At 38.2% G+C, this 12500-nt stretch overlaps 2 protein-coding genes across 2 annotated transcripts in view; one reads left to right on the top strand and one right to left on the bottom strand.

Annotated features, from left to right (window-relative positions):
* Positions 1-11095, bottom strand: part of LOC138007046 (trimethylguanosine synthase-like) — a 14208-nt gene extending 3113 nt beyond the window's left edge. The window contains exons 1-4 of the mRNA XM_068853721.1: positions 10889-11095; positions 5918-6002; positions 4116-4304; positions 1-1568 (exon numbers count right to left, since the gene is read on the bottom strand). The exon at positions 1-1568 is cut by the window's left edge and continues 3113 nt beyond it. Of these exons, the coding sequence (XP_068709822.1) occupies positions 1-1568; positions 4116-4304; positions 5918-6002; positions 10889-10992 (1946 nt within the window). The 5' untranslated portion in view covers positions 10993-11095. The remainder of the gene's footprint in view (positions 1569-4115; positions 4305-5917; positions 6003-10888) is intronic.
* A 38-nt stretch (positions 11096-11133) lies between these two features.
* Positions 11134-12500, top strand: part of LOC138007047 (neuferricin-like) — a 4041-nt gene continuing 2674 nt past the window's right edge. The window contains exons 1-2 of the mRNA XM_068853722.1: positions 11134-12025; positions 12474-12500. The exon at positions 12474-12500 is cut by the window's right edge and continues 2674 nt beyond it. Of these exons, the coding sequence (XP_068709823.1) occupies positions 11349-12025; positions 12474-12500 (704 nt within the window). The 5' untranslated portion in view covers positions 11134-11348. The remainder of the gene's footprint in view (positions 12026-12473) is intronic.

Here is a 12500-nt window from a genome sequence, read left to right as displayed (position 1 = left end):
CTTGCTTTTTTAGTTCGCCTTTCCCCTTTTTTCTTTGACTTCTTCTCTCCCGATCCATGGGAAACCACACCCCTTGAGGCTTCACAAGTTACGCCTTCTTTGGGACTTTGCAAATGTTCATCAAAGACGTATCCCTGGTTGCGCCAGTATTTGTACTCTTCAAAGTAATAACTGTACACTTTCCAGTATGTGTGTTCCCATAAGGTCTTCACTTGGTCTGAGGTCAGGGAAGACCTTAGGACTATCGAGTCAGGATTTGCTCCTGCTCCATCAACATCTTTGAGGACGTTTGTACCTTCCTGGTGGTGGTAATTTCCAAGTGCTGCTCTTACTTCCGATGAGTGGCATACGTTCTGGTTCACTGTTGTGTTGTCATCAGCCAATACAGATTCTCCTGTGTTATTTCTGGCCGGGTTAAAAGTAGCATCAACGAAAGATGATGCCCGGTGAGGATTTTCTGAGAAATGCCCATCTGCTGTATCTGCATTTATTTGAACGAGTGATACTTTCTCAGTCTTACATTTCAGTTCTGTCATCACCAACTCTTCATCAGAGTTGGCAATTATACAGCTTAGGTCTGATAAATTATTGATGCATTTCTCCAGAGCTGAACCACCCAGAATGATTTCAGATGCAGCATTTTCTTCGCAACTCTCTTGGGATACTTTTCTTTCAATATTCCCGTAAACATCTGCTAATTCCGGGTAAAGGTTTTTCCAGCTTTCCCACACTAACGAGAAACCGTAGATTTTCCAATATTCTTCCCAGCCCTCAGCATGGTCACCGCTCCCGCTCGTTTCTCCCAAAGAAAGAGGGTCAACTTTAATGGCTTCCTCACCGGGCGAGTCGTTCATACCATCGTTCAAGGTTGCTTGAGACTCACTTGCTTGCAGGTAGGAAGCAGGTTCTTCTTGGCAAATTGTACTTACCGCAGGATCCTCAATCACCTCACAGATACTGTTTGAACTTGAACTTTGAGCCTTCTCATCACAATGATCTTTTCGCATACTTTCGGGATTGACCTCTGGATCGTTTCCTTCCGGATTTATTCCGGCTTCTGACTCTGTGTTTTTCTCTAGGTCGTTAACCTTACTTTCCTTTTTAGATTCCTCAGAATTACTGGAACCTTGCCTTTCCATCTTCAAAGTGAACCCGTCTTTATTCGACAAGTTGGTGATGTGTTCCACTGTACAGAAACTCTCGTCTGCAAGTTGGGTGTAGGGTGAAGGACGAGCTGTCCAGAGATCATCAGAAAGCTGATGTTCAGAATTTTTTACCATCCCTTCCTCACTGTCATCTTGGTTACAGTCACAAAATTTGTCCACGACTTCGATGTTACTTTCTACGAACAAAGTGTGAGCCAAAAACGCTGCACTAAGACAGGCATTACTGTTCTCCGGGCCTGTAGGAACTTGTTTTTCATCCTGTGTCTCAGGTAAATCATTGCCTGTACTGCCTGCATTGGAGGGTTTGAGCACTTCCTTTAACTTTCCCTTTTTACTCTTTCTCTTTTTCTTGGACTTTTTTGCCTTTCCTTTGTCTCCACCAGCATTACGTGACACGTAATTCTGAAAAGCAAAAGTCAGCAAGTTTAAGAATTCCGAAAAGGTTACAAATCACTGGAAGACCAGGCAAGTATGCACCAACTCAATGGTTAACACTATGTTGAGATCCTAGTTGCGCAAATTTTAGCTTCAGCACTTTCTTCACAGTCATAACAAGCGATAAATGTACGTTTACCGTCAGGCATCCAGCCCAGGTAGGGACTGGGAACCATTTCAAAACTTGGGATGCATATGTCATCGTGGTAAAGTACAATAATAATAAAGTATTCTCGTTTGTCTCACGATGTGGTCACTTGTGATGTAGATCGCGACGTTTCGACTGCATACTGCGGAGCATCCTACTTAAAAGGTGACGCGTAACCAGTCGACCTCATCGCCTGATGAAGACAAGCAGTATGTCGCGATCTACCTCACAACCACACCGTGAGACAGACGAGAATACTTTATTATTATGGGATGCATAGTTTTCCCGAGCACATAGCAAGCGAAACTGTTTGCCAGTAATACATGTAGAAAATTGTAGCCATTTTAAAAAAATTTGGTTTTATCAACGGAGTTGATAATGTAAATTGGCCACCGTACAGAGATTCTAAAAGCTGACGTTTCGAGCGTTAGCCCTTCGTCAGAGCGAATCCAGCGAATCCTTCGCTCTAACGAAGGGCTAACGCTCGAAACGTCAGCTTTTAGAATCTCTGTACGGTGGCCAATTTACATTATCAACTCCGTTGATAAAACCAAATTTTTGTATACTACTTCCCCACCGACGCAGCACCACAGTTTCTTTAGAAACTACCCCTTCAGCCATTTTAAAAAGTCGTGTTAATCAGTGGGCTTGAATCAATCCATGAATTCAACAACAATAATACACGCATTTTGATTGGTTCCCACCCATGATCTATTAGAGGACCGACCGCCAGTGGCGGAATTCTCTCAACCAATTACAGTTCTTTGTTAAAAGCAGCAACCAATCAGTTTGCTTTAGTTTGTATAGACAATAGATTACGTCAGAGCGCTATTTTCGTGTCTTTTCAAGTAGTGGGGAAAGTAACTTCTTTCGAATACCTTAAAGATTTTGAAACAAAAAAGCTTCGTTCTGATACTCTGATTCTCTATTATTTACAATAAATAGATTCCATGTTGCCGTGCGTCTGTTCAGTAATAGATCAAAGAAGACGTCAAAATGTGGTAAGAACATCAGTGACACACTCGGCCACTTTTCTCTTCTTACCTCATTTTGACGTCATCTGTAATCTATTACTTCACTGACGCACGGCAACATGGAATCTATTTGTTAAATGGAGAATGGGATAAAGTTTATGAGGTACTGAGGTAAACACTAAAAAGACGGGAACATGAGAGAGGAGCTAAAGAGAAAAGTGCACAGATACTGTAGTTCATACACTTGTCAACTCGGTAGAATTATTTTCGAATCTAATTACAGTCAACTCTCGTTATAGCGGACACCCTCGGGACCACGATTTGGTGTCCGTAATAGCGAGAGTCCGTAATAGCGGGGTGCGTGAAAATTTTTTTTTAAAACCATATTTACAGAAGGGGGTCAAAGGTGTGTTCATTTTCATTAACCCCAGTACTTTTTGAGACCCGTTGTCGCACGCAAAGAGCGTCAGAACTTTATTTACAAACAGAAGAACTTAACAGAACAGGAGTTACGTACCCTTTGTGTACAGTACTAAGTACGTAAAAAACAGTCATCGTATGTTGCAGCAATGTCCATCATCGTTTTGGTTTCCTACTGTACTGAAGTACAGTAACCTACATTTCTAAAAAAAAATATTTTTAAGGAAAAGCCTGAACATCAGCTAGTGATTGCATCAGCTATCACATTGCCTTGAAATATCGTTCCAATCGGCTCTGTGTACTTCTCCTTTGAATTGCAACTTCCCCCACTTTGTCGCCAAGGAGACTAAATTCATTAGCAACTTAAACTCCCCTCTATGAATAAAAAAAGCAGAAAAAATAGACTTGATATGTGTGCAAATTTTCCAAGATGCTGCTCGGTGTCCGCTATAACGAGAGAGAAAACAATAAAATTGTAACGTTGGGACCGAATAAAGTGTCCGTAAGTCCGTAATAGCGAGAGTCCGTAATAGCGGGAGTTTATTTCAGTCAAACTCTGTAACTTTCGCCGGGGATTTAGCTGCCGTCCGTAATAGCGGGGTGTCCGTAATAGCGAGGTGTCCGCAAGGCGGGAGTTGACTGTATATTTACATCAGTGTGTGTTTTAAATAAACTTTGTTAGGAAGCTGGCTACTTTGCAATTCTTGGATTTTGTGACTCAAATGACCCATCCAAACATATCTATTTTGGTTGAAAACAAAAATGTATGATCTTATTAGAAACTAAACACGTGTTTCAGGGAAAGAAGTTTAAGAGATACCATTTACACTGAATACGTGTATAAATTATGTATATTTGTTAGGCTTACCTGTATCTGTACGAACACATTAATATTGTACTTAAATGACACAATTAAAACAGATAGGTGTAGCCTAAAAGAAACCTACTGAACTTGTAAACTACAGTGCAAACCTCTTCCTCAGAGTCCAGGTCACGGGGAGAGTTAAAGAAGCAAGTTGGTAAACCCATTTTGTTCATCAAGTTAAACTCCTGCAAAGTTGACTCATCTGGTTCTTTCATTTCATACAGGTATGGTGCTTTGGAAAGTGCTCTATACTGACTTGCACTTAAATAGTGAATCAAGTGCTGTTCTTCCTCCTTCTAAACAAAGTAACAAACCCCATTTAGTTTAAAAATATATTCGAACATTTCAAACTCTCACAACCAAAGATCAAAATATATCGCCTCCTGAACCATCTCCCATTGACGAGTACAATCGTTTGGCATTACACAGAATAAAATCTATTAAGTTTCAATCCCAGGAATTAATGGGTTACAGACTGAAGAACAAGATGGAGGCATATTGTAATACTATGAAGCATCACACCAACAACATGTTCAGTGTTTGTACAAAAGGATGGAATAGATTATATATCAGTTCAAGGTGAAGGGCTGGTAGCAAGACCAATGGTAATCTTGCATTAACACAAATGTTCTCCAAGACCTGCCTTGTTACGTGAATTGAAGACCAGTTACATGAGTTGGCATAGCACAATTGTAATGAGATTTACAAGAGATTTGTTAAAACATAAAAAACTGAAATAAGCAGGCATGTGTCATTGCTTTTCTTCAATTTCCCTTTACAATCATTATAAATACAACCTGTAGACTATGAAATATTATAGTTATGCTTTTGTATTCAATTAAATACCATTATCAACACCCTTCACTCAACCATGAACTTGTTAGTGACACCTAGATCGAGGTTAAAATTTTATGGTGATCATGCTTTTTCGGTTTGCGCTCCTAAACTTTGGAATAATCTTCCAGAAAATGTAAAATGTAGTCCAAATCTTACATCTTTTAAAAGCAATCTTAAAACTTATCTTTTTAACAGGCCTTCTGATATTACGCGATGGCGCGATTTTGCACAATCAACCTCAAATCGCATTCGATCGCACAATTCACAAAAAATCGCATAATTCACAAAAGAATGCACAAAATTCGTAAAATAAAACATAAATCAACAAGTTTCTTAGGCGTTCCTGCATAAATACGCCATTTTAAAGATGATTTACCTTGGAAAACGGCTAAAAAGCCTTTTTTACCTTTGATTTTGTAAAGATTCGAAGTTCAAGGCATTATTTTGCATGTCAATTATTTTGCATGGTACAAGTCTCATACTCTTAAAAAGTCACCTATTGGTGCAACACAAACACGCCTTTTGTATTAGCAAATCTGTTCAGAAATATAATACTGCACACAAAGACAAAGTGTAAGAAGCTAGTCGTAGCATACAGGAATATTTATAATTATTGATCATTCATTTGGCATGTTAGCTGTGTCCTTTCAATTTTTAACGTGGTGCACCAATAGTGCAGAAGACCTTTTTTTTTTTACTTATCCCAACTAATGTTCCCTTGTGTTCAAAATGTCTTGAGGGCAGTAAAAATGTGTTTTTCTTTTCCTGAAACCTTGAAAAACAAGCTTAAAATTGCTCAGAAAAAAATTGCATAATTTAAATTATTTATCACATAATTGGCCTTTCTAGTCACATAATCTGCCCTGCAAATTTCGCATAATTTGCATTTTTTCATCGCACCCTATCAGAAGGCCTGTTTTAAGCGCTATTTTAATTTGTACTTTAATTTGGTTTTGTATTTGAATTTATAATTTACTACGTTACTGCTTTTTAACATTCTATTGTAAAGCCCTCTCCTAACTTCATGAGATTTTTGTCTCAAATCTCAAAGAACTAATGCCACAACACTTACTGCCTGTTTGGTTCCACTGCTTTGTGCTCCTTCCATATGAACTTCTTGTTGCTTGAAGCCTCCATACTTTAAAAGGTCAATATCTCTGTAAAATTAAAATTAAATAATTAATTTTAAAGGTCAGGTGACTAAATCAATTTTAAGAACAAAATGCTGCTCCAGGAGAAACTTCGCATTAACTTACACACCCTGGAGCCCTGTAGGCTAGGGTAGTTACAATATAGGAGGGCTCTGCTTAAATAAGCCAGCTTATAAAGATTTTAAAGTTTACTTACATGTATCTCATTTATAACTAACTCAAACTATGTTTATTTTTCAATACTTTATAGTCATCTGCTTTTGATTAACTTATTATATAATGGCATTCTGTGGTAGTAGATACCTATGCACGCCTAAATCCCAGAAGAATACAACTGGAAAACCTTCTGTATCCATTCCAGTTCACTACTGTTATCATTGACAAAAAGAATAAGAACACATCGTAATTAGTGCTTTTCAAACACAAACGACACTGAAGAGAGTTTGGGAACAACAAAGGGGCTTCATTGCCAGCTTAGACAAACACAAGTGTTGTAAGCTGATGGGAACTGAGGTGAAACAATACAACTCCAGCACATTACAAGAGGGAGGGAGATAGGAAAAAGTTTCTAGTAGACCTGAGGTTACTAAGGTAATGATTGATACAACTAGAAGCATTTGCAACCTGCAATACCCGCATCAAAACCAGCTTACAAGCATGTCACCAGTTTAAAATTGCAAAGACTGTACACGTATGTAAACAGCTTGTTAAATAATCAAGCAATTTGGGAATTTTGTAGCGTGTCAAGGCCCAATAAAAACTCTGAGCTGCCTTCTAAACAGGTCACATTCACAACACACATAATTCTCTCACATATACTTTATAATTATATATACATGTAAGTATAATATTATAATAAGTATAAGTCAGGTGTACATGTAGTTAATGGCTTCCACCTTGATAATACTGTAAGTATCTCCATGCTCATGATATTACACATTCCCTTCTGATATCATTGCAGTGTTTTGGCCAACCCCTGGGTACCAAGTTGTTCAAATCAAAAGGCTTTCACTCTTTCCAGTAAATATAAATATTTCATGCAAATTAGGGGATAGATTTACCCTGTGAGCAGAATCTCTTTCGAACTTCCTAGATAAGCCGGGAAGAGGAAAAAGCACTCTGCTCGCGGCCTGCTCATTCTTTGATTTGCCGCTCATCCAAAGAATTGGATGAGCCAGTCCAGTTTCGACTTGTAAAACCTGTTTTTCTTTTATTTTAACGCATGATCAATCGCCACGCGTCATCAATATTTTTGAAATTTGCAGCAGTGTGGCAATTTTAGTTGTTGGAATTCCCAAGAGGTTTTCCTCTGTGTGTCCGTTACAGAAACTAGTCTGACAGAAACCCATAAATTTCTCATCAAAAATTGAAATGGCATCTTAAGAGTATGGACTATCTTGAGTTTCCAAAGAAATGATTCCTTGATTGTCGTTTGTTGGCTAGAGCTGTTCGAAAATTTTCTGACTGTTTGTTTTCATTTTGTGGTCTTGTGGCTACTGGTCATGTGTGACTGACACTGAATACACTTAAATTTTTAATGCATGCTCAATACAAAACGTGCAGGCTGCGACCAGAGTCTTCTTTCCTCTTCCCAACTTATCTAGGAAGATCGAAAGGGACTCTGCTCGCAGGGTAGGATAGATTTTGCAAAATGTGGAAACAAAATTTAAGCCACACATGGCTTGCAAACAAAACAAAACAAGAAAGTGTTTGTGTCAATTCAATCAATCAATTTTGACCATAACCCTAAGTACGTATAGGGCCACACACACTCCTTCTCCATGTCCTACGATTACAAGCAGCCACTGTTGCCTCGTTCCATGAGACAAAACGCAATGGTGTTCTTTCTTTTTCTGCGGTTCTCTGCCAATTCTCTTTTGGTTTGCCACAACTTCTTCTTCCCTCTGGGGCCCACGTTAATGCTGTCTGGTGTTTGTGTCAGTGTTAGTCAATTGGGTACATGAATCGAATGCTCCAGGAGGCGAGGAGTGCAGACTCGTGTTAAATTAATGTGAAGAAAGCTTCAACATTTTGTGCATAATAGACCATATTAGTAATTTCAGTATTGGACTGGAACTAGCTTGTAATGGAGGCTAATGTGGGGAAATATATTAAAAAGTATTTGCATTTCCGCATTACATGTAGCCTCCATTGCAAGTTAGTTCCAGTCCAATACTGAGAAAACAAATATGATATACCCCCGTATAAGTTGATCCCGTGTATAAGTCGACCCCCCATTTTTGATGGCAAAGAAAGCAATTTCTTAATTTCTTTGTTAAATGTTCATGGGATACTAATCTTGTATCCTTCGATTTCTGGAACTGTGGATAATGTACACAAAAAAATCAGGGCCTCAAGCGCTTAATAGTTTTGTGGTTCAGCAGTTGTTGTACAATCTGTATATGCGGGCATTTTGTCCTTGAGTTTCGAAAAAGTTCTCAGAAAATCGAACTTGTAAACCACAAAATAACCTGTCTCGTTGTTCAAGGATAAAGGGCTTTAGAGGATAAGCACAACATCACAGAAGCAGGAGTCAATCTTTGAAAATAACTTTAAAAACGATGCAAAATGCGCAAGGTTTAAGTCCTTGACTTATAATTTCTCACATGACAAACAAAACAAAACTCATAAACCAAACAATACAAAGTTTGCAAAAGCATTTAAATCAGCCAGGTTTGTATAAAGAATAAAACAATCATTACGAAACAGCATTCTCAGGGAACACGAGTGACGATGCTTGCACGCAAACATGAGGTATTGTGCCAGGTTACTAAGCCGTTGAACGATCATGTTTTATTCGAAGAAACAGAAATGCCTTTTATATAGAGCTTTCCGCCTTTGGAAAATGAAAATTTTTAGTGTCTATTTCATATTTGTGCTTGTGAGTATCTTCAACATTTAGAGTCGGACAAGTCTTTTTTCATTTCAACTGGAATTGCTTACATTCATTTTGAAGTCTTTTGTCATTCATTTGAAGTCGTTTGTCCACTGTGTTCGTTATACCCAGGACAACATTATGTTAATTTTGAATAAATTATTTAGCTAGCATTGGCCTAAATCTTTGACCCGTGTATAAGTCGAGGGCGATTTTTGGAGCTTCTTTTGAGGCCACAAAAGGTTGACTTATATTGACACAGGATTGTTAAAAACTGATTTCTGAACTCAGGATGTTTTGCTTAGGTCACGAATTGACTTTTATTCACACAAACGGATCACATTAAATTCATCTTTACTGTGATTTGCTGCTTTCATCAATTGTATTATGGTAAATGTACATACATGTACGCATTCAATGTTTGCAGAGAGGTAAGCTTTCTCTAAATATTCAACACATTTTTCTTTTCATTTCAACTGCCCGTAGCTTTTAATAAAAACAGATTTTACCAGTATATAATGATTACCGGTACAAGTTATTTTGATGAGGTCTGAAACCTCTCATGAAAAGAGTCTCGGCTTACAGCTGGATATTTTTCATTTCTCCTTCACGATCATCTCCCCAAAAATAAACATACGAAATTTAGGGCCTTGGCTCATAGCGGGGCTCGGCTTGTAGCCGATATAATATGGTAAGTAATTTTTTACAATGGGATAAGAAATATAATATATAACACTATTTAAAAATATACAGTCAATAGAAATCAATATATAAATTATTCTAATAAAGCTTTAATAACAAGATAAATATAATTACAATAGGTTATTAAAAAACATTTCCATCCTTACATGTATATTTGGGAACTTTTAAGAAACAATTTATGACTTGTGCAAAAATGTATTGCATTGGCAGTCCATTGAAAATATAAAAGTGTTACTGTATTAGTCCTGTTGGTGTTGACACGACGTAAAATGAAACTGGCAATTGCTTCGTAGAATATATTTTGTGTGATTCTTTTGTGGTAGTCAATTGTTGAGCTTATGATTTGGGTCAGCTAATATGCTGTCGAACAGTTTACTGCATAGTAGACTATGGTGCTCAGCTATTGGCATTATGCCCAAAAATTTGCAGGCATTTTTGTAGCTTGTGCTGTGCTAAATTATCAAAAGCGCCCTTTCTTGATATGCACGAGCTCATTCTTTGGATATTGCAGAAGGGCGTGGTAAAATACAGGTACGGCATAGTCTATGGTGGATCTTACACATAATTAGATAGAAGAGGACAAGGTCTGAATGAGGTAGTTGAGCCCGTTTGAGCAGCACTAGGAAATATAATGTATTACTAGCTTTCTTGACTGTGTTTACAATCGTCCGCAATAAGACCAACGCAGACAGCTTCCGATAGCCACAGACTGTTGCAGATCATATCGAAACCAGGCTTTAACTTCATACGACCTTGCACATGATTCTGATCATGCTAGAGGAGAAATACTTTCAGGTCTGATGTTAAATCCCGAAACGCAAGGATTTTCCTGTCAATCAAATAGCAGGCCACCATGTTTTGGCTGCTAACGGCTACGGACAATGCAAAACGAAAATTGAGACAATGGGCAATTTATAAAGTGGTCTACCACAGGCATCCCACTCAATAAGCGTGGAATTTTTTTTTGTCCGACCAGGGTGGCTGCATGTCAGGTCAAGCCGTGTCCCTGGCCTGACATTGACAGGCTTACATCAAAAAATTATTTACAGGCTTGTCATGTAGAGTTTAATCTATGATTTATTGAAGCTACGGGTTTACAGTGGCATTGCAATTGCTCTTTCGAGTGCCCCAATTTCCCCTGTAACTTATAAGAACGATGAGCTTTCAAGACACAAAACTTCACAATCAGTTTTCTTTTTATAGTCTTCAAAACACGTTTAAAGACTAGTTTATCAAAACATTGGCTTTTCGGGCCCGAAAAGTTTTAGGGACTTCCCAGAAACGGGACCCTGACTATACACCTGAACGTACGTACCTCAACAAAGCACGTGTGCAAAGACAAGTTACGGCTGCCGTTCTCGCTTCATCGAAAAATAATACCATTCTTGCTATACAATGCTCATCTGAATTAGAAACCATTTCATGCAGAATCAGCTCGAGTCCACAATTGCAAACTTGGCAAAGGTCACAACATCAAAAACACGTTCGAGAAACGTACTTTTCGTTACGCAGCCATGAATACAATTCCTGGGTCGAGTTAGAATCCAGGTTTTTCAGAGCGCACAAGTTTCTGAAGGAACGCCTGCTGCATTTAGACATATTTCGTGAGTTGTTCCTATAGCTACGTAGCTTAGGTACGTCTCGTTCTTACCTCTCTTTCATAGTTATATTTAATCGAACTGGGATCAAACTGGGAGAAAGCAAAATATTAGATCAACTGCGAATTCTGAGAACTCAAAAACCTCAGGTCTAAATATCCCTGCGTTGAATGAAAAATGCCAAGTAACAAGACTGTGTCAAAGACCTCTTCAGCCACCACTTCATCAGGAACCCAGACATTCGTCAAAGTGTTCTACATCTTAATGCCAGTTGTAGTAGTAATAGCTGCTGGTCTTCTAACCTTTATTGCAAGTCGGCAGCAGGAAAAGGAAGCTACCATTGACCAAAAGTCTGTGACTGACAAAACTACCAAGAAACATGTTTTACTTAGTGCTGAAGATCTTGCTAAACACGACGGCTCAAATACGAAAATTCCGATCTATATAGCGATTCTTGGACGAATTTACGACGTTGAAAAAGGAAGGCAGCATTATGAGCTTGGAAGTGGATACAATGTGTTTGCTGGAAGAGACTCCACACCATCTTTCGTAACGGGAAAATTTGTAAAAGAGGAAGCTACGGATGATGTGAAGGGTTTGTCTCCCGAGGAAATGATAGCCATCAAAGAATGGTTAGATTTTTACAGAAAGGATTACACATATATCGGAAAATTAATAGGACGTTACTATGACAGCAAAGGGAATCCAACTGAAGCTTTGAAGGAGGCAAAAGAAGTCATAAAAGAAGGACAAAGGCTACAGAAACTTGAAGAAGCTGAAAACAAAAGGTTTCCCGGATGCAATTCAAGGTGGAGTGCCCAGGAAGGCTCAGTAGTTTGGTGTTCAAAAAACAGGTATAAAAATGACTTTTGTTCACACTCACTACAATTTTGCTTTCAATTTCTCTTTTTCTTTGCAAAGGTCTGCTGCAAATTATCATTTAGTGGTATAAAACTGAATGATAGTATTATTGTAATAAACTTCATATCAAAATAGAAAATGTTTCATTTTTACTAAACATGGTCTTGCAACATCCTGGTAGAAGGAAAAAAGAAAATGTGCAGGACTGCATGAAAATGTTAATGTAAATGAATAGGATTTTGGCTGCTGTAACTTCATTTCAGTTTACGATATATGAAAAGAAGATGATAATTTTTTAGCCTATTTATTCCTGAAGTGGCCCCCATAGATGAGCGAAATAATCTGGTGTTAGAGTAAAATCTGATAACTCACTTAACTCTCAGAACTAATGATAATTAGTTCAAATTAGTGATAATTTGTTGATCTTTTGTCTGGCTACAGTGCTGGTATAGACCGTGACTGGGTTGG

This window comes from Montipora foliosa, chromosome 6 (genome assembly GCF_036669935.1).
Source record: "Montipora foliosa isolate CH-2021 chromosome 6, ASM3666993v2, whole genome shotgun sequence".
In the NCBI taxonomy this organism is placed as follows: Eukaryota; Metazoa; Cnidaria; class Anthozoa; order Scleractinia; family Acroporidae; genus Montipora; species Montipora foliosa.
The sequence above is the reverse complement of the archived record's forward strand: the minus strand, read 5'-3'. Positions and strand labels throughout refer to the sequence as shown.